Here is a 14,266-nt window from a genome sequence, read left to right as displayed (position 1 = left end):
TGGACGATCGACTATTTCATCATACCCCCCTTCCAACTGTACTTTGTAGGATGACTTTTGACAATGAGTCCTGTCTTACAATATGACCGAACCTGTCATCATAGCATTCGGGATGAGATATCCCTTTTGCCAGCCAGGTCAAGCGTTGACTTGTAAAAGTAGGCCTACGCCAAACTCGAAATCGTGTGTCTTTTTCCCGGTATCTGATACCCAGCATTTTTCTGTCACATTTACTCTCAAAGGTTTGCCTTATTCTTTCAGCCTAAGCGTTTAGTGTCCAAGTTTCAAAACAACAAATGAGTACAAAGACCACTAACGAAAAATAGACCTACTGATTTAGTTTTAACAGGTTAAGGAGAAACTAAATCCTCTAAACGTGGTATAGCCTACAGATTTCGTGGTTTGCTTGCACAATAAAATCATCATTATAGTCTGCATCTAGTCCCTTGAACTGGATTGAGTACCAGGAACCAAAAAAGTTAAGGTAAGCAAAAAGAAAAGACGATAATATCAAATGGACAGGAATAACTCACATTTGTGATACGATTTTAAAAGGCAGTCACATAAAATGTATCGTGAAATGAGGTGTGAGTGTGTGTGCGTGTGTGTGGCAACTCCGGCGTATATGCAAATATTTAGGACAAATAATTATCCTTTTTTTCCATGCAAAGATAGATCATTTGTTATGTATTTATTATAAGCATTATATATTTTTAGAAATTAAATGAATGTGCAATGTGATCATTATTTTGTAAAAATTATTGTTGAATAAAAGAAAAGCACGGCTATATAATATATCTATTTTTTTTTTTATTTTGGTTTTATTTCCACATGATGTAATTAAACACATTATGAAAACGAATTATTAAAATAACATAATAATAATAAATTAGGCTTCTCTAGTGAGCCTGGATTATCATCAACGACAACTGTAGTGTACTCTTCACTGTTAAAGTTGTGAAACTGTATTTTACTCTTCAGTTTACAATATGGCAGCCCCCAGATCGGACAGAGTTGATTCTAGTAGGAGATTATGTGCCCGTTATCGCAAGTTTTTCATTGCTGCCGGAGTAACATTGGGATTACAAATTTTATTGTGCCATTATTTTCTAAATCTCAGTCAGAGATCTGAGGATATTAATTTTATAATTAGTGGTGATAATTCGGTGAAGAAAATTTCGACGACAAAGGTAAGAGTAGTAAGACTAACTAACAAACACTAAAAAAGTTTAAGTAAGACTACTAACCGTCTAACGTCTATATTTACTAATTATAGAGTACTCAGTGACAGTAAGAAAAACTGAATTGAATAACATTTAAATTTTAATAATTATTATGACTAGATCAGTAGATGAAGATCTAGAGTTAGTCTAGACTTAGAGCCTAGAGCGCCCTAGAGATAGACAGTTAAGTTTCAACTTTAGATATAAAAAGTTTAAAAAAAGTCTTATTTCAGTAATTGAGTAAGCTTAAAATTAAAGTTAGATCTAGAGTCTAGAGTAATCTAGACAATCTAGACTCTAGATCTACTCATGATCATCTAGATCTATTTATTATATTCTTAAAAATATGTTTTTAACATATGAATATATAACATATAACATTTGAATATAATAGTAATACTATAATACATTATCATTATGACTATGTCATTATCATTATTATGAATCATTATCATCATATTATATTATATAGATCTAGAATCTAGATCTATACATATAGATCTAGTGATATAACATAATGATAATCATGTTATATTCTATAATATTTATATTTTAAAAACATATTTTTAAGAATATAATAAATATATGATAAGAAGAATTTTAGAATGTGATAAGAATACTATTACTAGTAGAATCTAGACTAGATAATGACTAGATCTACCGATCTAGATCTAGATCTAACTTTAATTTTAAGCTTACTGAAATAAGACTTTTTAAAGTTGAAACTTAACTGTCTATCTCTAGGGCGCTCTAGGATCTAACTCTAGATCTTCATCTAGTCTAGATCTAGACTCAATATAATTATACAATCTAGATCTCTGTAGATCTATATTATAGATTAGATTCTTGTCATTATTATGTGGAGTAACTAAAAAACTAAATGATCTCTATATCTACATTCTAATCTAGACTTCTGATTCACATATATATTGATATATATGACTATATGATGATATATTATATTCTGTTTTTCTGATAACTCACTCTCAAATAGAAATCCACATCTAAATCTAGATCTCTACTCTATGTATAGATCTAACTAGATCTATATCTATTCTAAGTGTATGATGTATTTTACAGTATATATATCTTTTACCAATTCTATTCTAGATTTAGTGGTTTAGGTAAATGACAGATATGAGATATTCATTCACGCTTCAGGCACAGTTTCATTTGATTATTTTTTATTCAATTTTTATCATTTTATGAAATAGGCTTTAAGATCTAGAATTTAATAATCTAGATCTAGAATGAATGTAGACCTAGTCATATTAATTATAATATTATACATAAGTAACAATAAACAGATTACCTTTAGTAGAATCATTGTATATTGTATATATAAATCACAAAGACCTAGATCTAGAAAAGTATAATTTCTTAAGTAAAAAAATAAAATGAAATCTAGACTAGATTTACCAGACTCCAGACTGTAACCAGACTGGTTCTAAAATTATTTTTAATCTAGATCTGTGCAGATTTATTATCATAAGTCATCTCATTATAATCCTTGATCTAGATCTTAGGTTTTAAACTTTTAATTTTAATCTGTGAATCTTATTCTCAGTATAACCATTGCAAGTTGAGTTAGGTTGTAAGGAGTAGAATAGTAAGCATAAAAAAAATAATCTAGATTCATATTCTAATAAAATTATAGTTTTTTTTTTTTAGACAGATAACTAATTCTAAAATTATGAAAACTTTTAAAGACTTGAACTGGCTTGTGACTATAATCTACATAGCAGTTTATATAGTAGACCTAGACTAGGTTCACTGTATTTGAACTAATGTTTAATTACATTTTAATCATTTTGGGTTATTAACTGTACTAATGAAAACTGATAGTGTGCAGCTTTGTTTTTTCTTTCTAATTTGCAATTGTGAAATTATCTATTTTGTTAGTATAAATATAAATTTGTCTAGAAACTTCATAATATTCTCCTTAAATCAATTTTAATTTTTTATGAAATTTAAATTTTTGGGTGCAAGAAAGCTTAATACATTCTGTCAAATCTCACTCCGGAAAGAGAATACTTTGATATATATATATATATATTTATTCTTTATTTAAGGTTTAATATTTTAGTATGAAAATTTGCTTTTAAATGTATGTTAAACAAATATTCTCTTTACTATAGAGTTAAGATGTTTTACCATAAGCTTACTTTATAGTATCAGTAATATGAAGGGGCCTTGCTGAAGACAGGCACAGATAACAAAAAGGCTTACCTAGACCTCTCGTGGACAATGGCTTTGTCTACATTAGGTGTGGTAAATTATGCAGGCCTAACTGGAGTTACAAGGTCATGTGAAAGTGTGCACTTCGCATTTATGCTTATTCTTTGTCATTAAAGACAACAATTATTATTAATATGAATGTAAATTACAGTTGGTTTTCCTGGATTCCAGCTATTTAATCCATAATTATGAATAAAGTTTTTTTTTACAAGTGTATAACCTTATAGATGAAGACTTTAAGCAAATATAGTAATATCGTATAAAATGTTGTTTTTTTTTTCCACCTAAATATTAAATAGGCCTACATACATTCGTTTTGTAAACTATACACTATTGGGGCTCTAATCGTTACTGGAGTGTGGAGACAGGGGAGTCATTTTTAATGGGTAAAGTTGCTATGCCAATAGTCTGTTCAATAGTACACCCCCAACTCAACTTGTCACTTGGTTATTCTCTTCACTCTTTATTTACGGAAACAAGGTCAGTAGACTTGTTTTGTAGACAGTCAACACTAACCTATGTCTGTGTAATCCGAGCTTATCAATGTTCAAACTGTGCTCTTTTCTCTCTCGACCCACTCATTATTTGTCTTTAAACTTGGTTTGGGACGTCTGATAAAGCGCTTAGCAGTCAGTTGAAATTCCTAGTTTTGGATCCTTTCAAAGCTGTGGTTCCTAACTCATGGGCGGGGTCGCGAATCGCTTGTGTAAACAGATTCTCTCAGTAAAGAATCGTATCACGTGTTTATTCAATGTATGAAATAGGCCATTGACTCCATTTGGGAATCACTGCCTTTTATCTCTGTGTTTTTAATTATTCTTAGGAGACGTCTCTAAGTTGATGGAATAACTAGCAGGGCATCCCTGTGCCGCTTTGGGTCAAGGTTAAGGAAAGCTGTAGCTGTCGATCACTGCGTTTGCCACACAGCAAAAGAACCAGATCTCACAGAAACGTGTTTTATACATTTTAAAAAAATCACTTTCATTCAAATAATAGTCCCAAAGAGCTTTGAGCATTTCAGACTTTAGCTTGATATAGGTTTATCTTATTGTCTTATGATAACTTATCTTATGTATTACAGACGTTACTTCAAAAAAAAAAAAAAATTACCCCCTACGCATTTCATGTGTTAATCTAGTCATGCAGAGGGGTAATTTCATTACCCCCCCCCCCTTTTTTTTTCTCTTTTGTATTCTCCTCCCAAACCGAGTTTACTATTTGTAGGACCAACAGAAGGAAGTAGAGTACAGCTACACAAATTCGATATTTTCTAGACTACACTCCAGACACATTAAAACAATATGTGCTCTAAACTACAATGTTCTAAGATAGAGTAAGTATTGAAGTGAGTTTAAGTCCAACAAGTTCCCCACACGTGGTACGCTAACACAGAGAGCGGGTCTTGTCAGAAGGTCACGTGTCTATTTTACTGGCACCGTCTCTACACAGAAAAAAAAGTATTGTTGTCTTTCTTTGTATTGAACCTTGGAGTCTTTATCCCCTTGAAGCTCCGCCACTACTATAGTGACATATCGACACTTAGTGGAATATCATTTCTGAAACGTAGAAATGGAATGAATTTGGTAATTGTCTCTCACACCATACTTTCCCTCACCATCACGTGACATAATCTTGACACTGTGATATTTAAATAAACTGATCTTTTGGAACATTACTGAGACTTTGATTAAATCTAGCCCTCCCCCCCCTCCCCGCCCCTCCTGTTTCTATGTGCGGCCCTTGCACGAGAACGCCGTAGCTATCGAAGCCTTAGTGTTGCGACAATTTGATTAGACTAGTAACCTCATGAATAGAGAACTGATAGGGAATTACACTGTAAAAATCCGATATATGAGAAAAAGATTTGACTGGCTAAATGTAATTGTGTGACTGGGGGGTTACTACTTCATTTTAACAGTCAGTCACGTATGAGACTATTATTTTTTAAAAACCTTTTTTTATTTTTCTCTTTAATTTTTTAGCGGCCCCCGAAAGGGGAAAAGACGCTTTAGTTTTTTGAGGCCTGTCTGTCTGTCCGTCCGTCCGTCCCGTTTAGATCTCGTAAACTTACTACAAAAGATAGTGAAAATCCGACATCACAATATTTAGAGTTCAATATTCAAAGTTCTTATGCAACGGCTACTTTTTTCTTTTCTGAAAGCGAAAAATCTTATTTTTTAAATCACTTATGCAAGCAGTTTTTTTCATAAAAATACACCACTTTTACAACTATTCACTATTAATAGTAACATACACTTAAGGCTCTTTATTAGGGAAGACGACCATTTACCATTTTGTAAACACATGTATGCAAATGGTATTAGATTTTTGATCAAAAAATATTATTTTTTACAATTGTATTGCTAAGTTATGTAACTTTTGTCATACTAAATACTACATTTACAAAAAAATATTAACTTTTTTTTAAAGAGAAAAAATCTATTTACTATGCAAATAAGTTGGGCATAATTTAAAACAACAATTAATAATTATTTTTCATATTGTCGCGTGAACTGCAGTGCTCTGTTCACGCTATGGAACACTAATACTAAATTATTTTTTTTTTACGGAGAGTTTTTTTTTCTTGAAGCTTTGAATTAGAGATTGACCCTTTACAAAACAATTAGATACTCATTATAAGACATCAGTTAGGACACGTTCACATCTAACTTCACATTCACTTTCGCCTATCCATTGGTCTGCAGGACCTTTGAGGCACCACAGAAGATCTGTCAACCTTCTTTCTCCATTCTTCTCTGTCATTTGCCTTTGATAGAATTTCATTATGATATTCTTTCTGAAAATATTTAACCCTCCTGGATGGACCACTTCTGCTAGAATTTAATACCGATAGTCTTCTGAAAATATTGAAACCTGCCTTTTTTCCTGCCAGGGTGGTCCACTTCGGGGCCGATTTTGAGTTTGTGTTTCCACACAAACTGTCTTTGTAACCTTGTTTTTTCTAGTTTTCTTTTCAAATATTTGTTTCCCCGCTGTGTGGTTCATTTGATTACAACGAAACAACAGAGGTCGTCTATTCGTTTGTTGATTAGCATGCAAGGAGTTTCGCTGTACTCATTTGGTGTAATAATAGTTTTGTTTAAACCGATGTCGGCTTATAGATATACTTTCAGAGAGTTGGTTGAGAAATGCAACGAAATAGACTGTGAAGATATTTACTGTTGCTTATAGACATCAAGTGTATTAAAAGATCCAGTACCAACAGAAGGTCGGCTTATTTCTCAGCGTTGAATTGGTGTTGTTCTTCAACAATAAGCAGGGGTATAAGGCTTTTAGAAACCTCAATTGAGCGTGCTACGTATAGAGACCACGCCCGTCATACGAGCTTTTCGTGGATTTAGAATTGAACTTTTGAATATGTGTTGTTGTTGTTTTAAATATATTTAATGTTGGCGTGAAAACATTTTGAGACGAAATGCAAGTCAAGCGTTTAGTTGACTGGTTTAACATTTCAATATTTTTATTCTGAGGATTTTGATGGGTAAAGATACATGAAACAGAGGATGTTTATGTGTATATGGGTTTTCTCTTACAAACTTGGGCGACAAGCATTTGTTGTGTTCAACTTGGTGGCATTCAAAGTTATTGATGTAACTATTGTAACGTGTTTGATAACAATCCACCCTTTTTTTTTAAAATCCCTTTCCCGTTTATGGTCGAGAAACGGTAACTTGTTATAGTCTTTTGAGACTGTTTAGAGAAGGTGCAGCAGATAGACTGTAATGCAGATGATGCTAGCTTATGGTTTCTTATTGCGGAAGATAGACGTTTATTGTAGGAACAACTTGGACTTAAGATTGACTTATTTCAAGTGTCAACCAGGGAAGGTTCATATTTAAACTAGCATTATAGTTTACTTCCTCTAAAGCCTTTTTCTGTTGTTGGTCGATTAAAAAGTTTTCCTTTAGTCGCCGGCACTTTTTATCGACATTGTTTAGGCCCAAATGTCAGTCACAGTGTCCACTCTTAAAAACTCATCGACACATTCTTTTTCTGCATATTTTCTTTCAGATTTTTTTTTCCTGTGTGCTTTCACCAAACTGTGAACGTGTATCTAGACAGCGGCTCCCACATTGACATAGATAACATGCTGCACACATGTCATTGTCATAGTTTTTTGCTCTATCCCTTATATCCACTCACTCCGTCTGTCTGGTACACATTTCATACACTTTATTTCTCCCACATTCCAGCCTCGGATTAAGCTCAAACTTGACACAATCATTCATTGTTGTGGGGTAACTAAACATGAAAAGAAAAATATTGGTAGTTAATTAATTTTGTTTGATATAGAAAAGGGGAAATAAATCTTGAAGTATGGAGAGATATAGCTGTAAATGTGAAGCCCTTTCTTCTGTAAACGTAAGCTGTTTTTTTTTAAAGCATTTTTATATTTTGCTTGTTCATAAATTAATTTTGGGGGCGGTCATATGCAAAATGGATATTACTGATGCACTTTATATTGTTACGTATTTCTGAATCTTCTGGCTAAATGCACTAGTAGGCACACAAATAAAAACACTGCAAAGAACTTGACGACTAAACTTTCAGTTTCATATAGCTTTAATGACTATTAACTCTAACAATTCATTACTTTAACATGTAGCGTAGAAGACTGTACAATATCTGTCAGTTTACAGTTAGCTATACTTCGTTGCAATGCATCTCTTCACTTCGTTGCAATTCATCTCTTCACTTCGTTGCTATTCATCTCTTCTCAACTTGCATCGAGCCGTATTCCACAGAACAGACCAACGACACATTTCCCAGTGTCGCTCCAGGTCTCCCAAAGCTGAACCAAGTCGCTCTCAAAGTCTACCGAATCAGAGCCGCACACGTCTTACATCGACTGTATCGACTGTAACGGCTCAAGTCCACTGTAGTTCGCTGTATAGACTTTAATGACAGCAGTTCACTCCAGTTAACTCTACCCTAGTTAACTTGCATCGAGTCGTACACATTTCTCTTCCACAGAGCCGCACACGTCTTACATAGTCTGTATCGACTGTAACGGCTCACTCACGACTCCATACGACTGACTTTCACATTAACTCTCTGGCTTATATAGAGTCCCTAATCGCTTGTCCAAAGTTGCACAAACACGGCTAGTATCCTCTGGAATAACACGTGAGGAAACGTCACATCCTGTCTTTATTTATACATGTAGATTTCAGAGAACACTCGCTGCAGTGTCATCAAGTCGGGGTCACACGTAGTGACCTCTATCTGTCACTGTTCATTAGTAACTGTCACCCTACTTAGATCTGTTCGTCCCCTGGAACAACACGTGAGGGCACGTCACATCCTGTCTTTGTTTGTACATGTAGATTCCAGAGGACACTCGCTGCTGTGTCATCTCGCCGGGGTCATACGTTGACCTCTACCTATCACTGTTCATTTGTAACAATATTAAAAAAGACACAATATAATTGTTAGATGGAACACTGGGCTTTAACTGTAAAGAAACAAAAAAAAATATCTATCATATATAAAACGAAACTGGCCAGGTCTGGGGGGGGGAGGGAGGAGGAATTGTGTCCCCTTTGGCATTGCACGTGCTCTGCGGTGTACAGACATGCGCTAGTGTGACACACCTGGGTCCATTGTTACATAACTGCATCTAATCTTGACAAGGCTAATCTTGGCATTACTAATCTTTTTCGTCTGGGGTTCTAACGGTTTCAGTGTATGTCTTTGGCTGTGTCAACAACAGGGCATGTATTGACTCTAACGGTTGGTGTTACTATATGTGTCTGTTTGTGGTGAATTGTTTACTTGTGTCACCCTTCTCCCTCCCTCCCCCGCGCATTTCCCGTCACTAGGATTGGCTTCATGCCTAGATGGAATGTTCCAGTCTATACAACATTGTGTTTTGATAGTGAGAAGAATGTCGCGCTCTATTGCAATCTGTTTGTATGTCTATCTAGTTATTCTTTAATGGTCTGTTGTTAGTATGTCTAGTTATTCTTTAATGGTCTGTTGTTTGTATGTCTATCTAGTTATTCTTTAATGGTCTGTTGTTTGTATGTCTATCTAGTTATTCTTTAATGGTCTGTTGTTTGTATGTCTATCTAGTTATTCTTTAATGGTCTGTTGTTTGTATGTCTATCAAGTTATTCTTTAATGGTCTGTTGTTTGTATGTCTAGTTATTCTTTAATCGTCTGTTGTTTGTATGTCTATCTTGTTGTCCATAATCACCGCGTCTTGGTCACTAGTTTCTCTATGATGATCTAGAAACTTAATCTTATTTATTAAAGACATTGTTACTTCAAAAAAAGAAGATAATTAGGTCCTACGCATTTCATGAGTCAATCAATTCATGCATGTTAATCAATGACTTAAACTCTGCCAAGTAGTTGGTTTTCCTGGCTGATTCAGGCAACCTAATTCATTTTCTAATGACAATGGGAGCACTTGTACGAATTTGTTCTAGCGTATGGAATGAGAAATGTGCCCGTGTCTTTCTCAGTATTTAAGTGATATTAAAAGTAGCAACCTTTTTTTTTTATATGTATTTCTTTGATCGACACCAAAATGTGTCTAGAATTGGATTGAAAGAAAAAAAAAACGCAAATTGTCTTTTTTCTTTCTCCGTCCTATCATGCAATCATTGTGTCGATGACATTTGAGAGACCAACTTTCGTTTCCTCCGCAGATCTTGCAGTTCTATCTCAATCATTGTGTCGATGACATTTGAGAGACCAACTTTCGTTTCCTCCGCAGATCTTGCAGTTCTATCTCAATCATTGTGTCGATGACATTTGAGAGACCAACTTTGGCTTCCTCCGCAGATCTTGCAGTTCTATCTCAATCATTGTGTCGATGACATTTGAGAGACCAACTTTGGCTTCCTCCGCAGATTTTGCAGTTCTATCTCAATCATTGTGTCGATGACATTTGAGAGACCAACTTTCGTTTCCTCCGCAGATCTTGCAGTTCTATCTCAATCATTGTGTCGATGACATTTGAGAGACCAACTTTGGCTTCCTCCGCAGATCTTGCAGTTCTATCTCAATCATTGTGTCGATGACATTTGAGAGACCAACTTTGGCTTCCTCCACAGATTTTGCAGTCCTATCTCATTGCATTTCTATTCTGTTATTTCCCTCATTTTGTGGGCACTTGCCTTTTATTTCTTCAGTTATTTTCAAGAGCTGTTTTACTTTTTTAAAAAAATTTTGTCTAGTATGTAATGCCATACAAAGCCAATGTTTATACTGCTATCAGACATCTAGTTACCGTCAGAGTTCCAGTGTTTACATCCCTTGACTCAATCTGAGATTCAATCGCGTGACGTGTTGACGTTTCATACTTGTTTTGGAGAATTTCTTTACAGCTGACGGCCTTACCTTTGGTCTGGCATCTTTTCCCCCTCCCCCCCCTCCACCGGAATCTAAGCGCTCACTATATTCTTTTACAAGAGCAATATCTCGTTAATTCCAATTGGAGATTTTCAGTGACGCCAGAAAAAAACAACACTATAAATAGGTAACTTTCTGGTACATCCGATGTCAAGAATGAAAGGAATGTTGATAACTCGGCCCTTGGACGTGGTCTCAACGATGCTGCTAAACAAAAGTAGTGAAACAACAAAACAAAAACATCGACGAACTTGCAAACACTCATCCATTGATTCATGTTCAATTTCATTGGCAGGTTGCTCAGCTGATCATCTCAGCTTAACATTCTTTTGACTATTTCATGTGAGACCCCATAGTTTTAGAGAACACTACACAACGGCACGTAAACCTCGCTTTGCATTTGTTCTTGCGCTTATGTTCTGGCTTGACAACTCAACAATATTCAGGCAGATGGCAGCCACAATCGCATTCCTCAATCTAGCCACATGAAATTGCAATTGCCTAATGGTGTCAGCTAGTTTGGTAGCATGTGTGTTTGAGTACAGAGAATGTGTTATGTAATTTAGATTATTGCATTTGTGAAGCATTAATCCAGAGCACTTGTTGTAGATCTATTTACTTGTGCGCTGTGTTACACGAAGCTAAGAGTCTACTTCCGTTCAAACAAGTAGTCCGTGTTTCAGACAACACTGATGAATAGCAAATAAACAACGAAACGTTACTTTCTCTCACCACTGCGTTTAAAATAGACATTCAAAGTATCTTAAGTGCAATACATGGAAACAAAAAAAAAAGTTTATGAAAAAGTGGCTGAATATTTTACTGTTTGTAATTTAAATATTTTCTATTTCATTAATATAATTTATGAACAGCACCTCCCCCCCCCCCCCCCCCCCCCCCCAAGCGGGTATGTGGGCTCGTGTTTTGATATTCTATTTATAAATCTTGGCATTTGCTTATTTTTATGTGTCTGTTTTTCTGGCCAAGATAATCTTTCTAGTCCAGAGACCACATATCATATATTTCTCAAATATAAATAGAAGAGAAATATTTATTTCTAAACCTGGACATAATCTATTTTAAAACAATACATAACCCGCTGAAAGAGAGACAAAGACTAGATTATTAGGTTACTGGGCTAGATTTTATCTCTGGATAACAACACCATGCCGTTTTTGTGTTTGAATGGCTTACTTCCCCTGTTTTTTTTTTTTATAAAATCCTAGCTGTATGGGTCCTGCCTTGTAATAGATTTGCTTATGAGCACTGGGTTAAAAAAAAAAGCACGCACACACAGACACACACCCCAGCAACTGATGCTTGAGACGGTTTAAGAATATGTTTACCTGCCCGTCGTTTCTGGATCTATTTTTAACAGCCTCTCCCTCCTCTCTGTAATGTTGATCTTCTACTCATATAACGTTGTCGCGTTTAGTTATCTGTTTCAAAATTTGTCATACCGGATCTCTTGGTTTTTTTTTTTTTTTCTTGGGTACTTTGATCGCTTGAGTAAACTAACTATGAGCATTATCTCATTCTTCTTCGGTTGGTTCTTGTATTGCGTTGAGAATTGAAACTAGAGCTATATACTATCACTTCCTAGGAAGAAGGATTTCAAAACTAAGTCGGCGTTTAAGTTTGCTGTAATATAACCGAGCAAACGTGTGGCATAAAATAGGCCAGCCTATATGTCAACGTGTAGGTTAACTGAAGTATCAGACTTGAGAGACACATACGACCTTGCTAATGTCAGTGTTGTTTCTAGTAGCCTTTGGTGTGTAGCCGAACTCTTTGACATGTTGAAACCCTAAAATGATTTTATTATACCCTTCCAATGCATGTCTGTTTCTCTCAATATTTCCTTTCTGACATGCATAAAGAAAGCGGATTTTATTTCTGAGACTGTAGGGATTGATTCCGATTGAACTATCTTGACTTGAAGGATAGCTGGACCTCAACCAATGGTCATAACGTTTTAGCATCCTCTCATCTGTCCCTTGACTATCGTCCTAAGGATGCAGTCACCTAACCAAATCCCTCCACTTTTCCCGGTCAGCAGCTGTTCTTAGCAGGATATCAAGAGAGTGGCCGGTCTATTCATTTCCTTTGTTCTGCCAGCTTTTCTTTGGACGACCATTTCTTCTTGCTTCCTCCACTGACGGATGACTTTCAACATTTGTTCAATTCTTTAGTATTAGAAACATTTGCGCGTTCTGTTCGCACTGGTCCAATCTCTTTTGTGGGGGGGGGGGGGGGGGTACTGGGAGAGGAGCTGACCATTGTCTCTTTACTACAGTCTGTCATCTCTGATGTATCGCCCACGTATCTCAATGTATACTAAATATCTGTGGCTTCGTACTTTCTTCGTAGGCCATGCTTCTAGCCGTAGTATCAGAGGGACGTGACTGTATTTACTGACTTAGGACTTGAGAATTTGTCTGAGAATTAGTGCTTATCAAGGAATCAATACCGACTAGGATTCAATTAATATTTGTGTTTCTCCCGAAATAGACGCTCTCAGGTTACGCCAGTTTATTTCAATGTTAGTAGGCTTTATGTGAGCGCTCGTGTGTTGATACTCACTTCAGAGTGAGAGACTCCATCTTCAATAGAGACCACTCTCAAATGCTCTATCAAAAGTAGTCAGTGAATGTTTTCGTTAGATCTGATAGTGTTGTGTGTCTTTGGAACATTTCCTAGCGGCCGCTTTCAGTCCTGGCCACACAGGAGACAATGTCTGTTCATTTGTGTCTGTTCTTAAACGTACTTTGCCGATGTTACACTTCGTGTCTTGTCAAGTTGAGTAGTTAGAAGGAAAACATAAAAATAAGAATACATTTTAACCATAGAAGAGTGTACCACTGGGGAATGTTCCAACACGGGGTTTAGAAATATCACACGGAGGTTTAAAAGCATTAAAAAAAAACAACAACACTTTGTTACGGCTTCCTCTGACCATCAAGATCAAGACTTTTGATCCTGGGTATTTTTGATGAGACTGGGGCATTTTTTTTTTGTCTTAATAGAATACATTGCATTCGTTTCCTGGCTAAGAATCAGACTAATCAAGTGAACGTACACTAACTCTCACTCAAACTCCCTTCACATTCACACCTATTCAAGGCAACTGCTCAGATCGTCACGTGGGGCTCTTCAAACTTTGCACTGATTTGACTCACTCTTCGATAGGCTCATGTTTTAAGCGTCAAGCTCTATTTTTTTTTCTATAGACCTACATTAAAAAATTATGAAACGCATTTTTTTTTCCTTCTACTTGTTATAGTTAAAAAACAAACAAACTTGGAGTGATTTATGTAGAATATGTCGACTAACAAAAGAGAGAAAAATAAAGCACTTCACAACTGATACAAGTTAATAATATGGAGAGAGAGAGAATTTTTTATTTTTTAAAGAGTATGTTT

General features: G+C 35.5%; 1 protein-coding gene across 1 annotated transcript in view; it reads left to right on the top strand.

Moving 5' to 3' along the window:
- Positions 1-963: 963 nt before the first annotated feature.
- LOC106050394 (xylosyltransferase 1-like) overlaps positions 964-14,266 on the top strand; it is a 79,525-nt gene continuing 66,222 nt past the window's right edge. Inside the window, exon 1 of the mRNA XM_056021097.1 lies at positions 964-1,190. Within this exon, the coding sequence (XP_055877072.1) occupies positions 990-1,190 (201 nt within the window). The 5' untranslated portion in view covers positions 964-989. The remainder of the gene's footprint in view (positions 1,191-14,266) is intronic.

The sequence above is a fragment of the Biomphalaria glabrata genome, chromosome 2, assembly GCF_947242115.1.
Source record: "Biomphalaria glabrata chromosome 2, xgBioGlab47.1, whole genome shotgun sequence".
NCBI lineage: Eukaryota > Metazoa > Mollusca > Gastropoda > Planorbidae > Biomphalaria > Biomphalaria glabrata.
The sequence above is the reverse complement of the archived record's forward strand: the minus strand, read 5'-3'. Positions and strand labels throughout refer to the sequence as shown.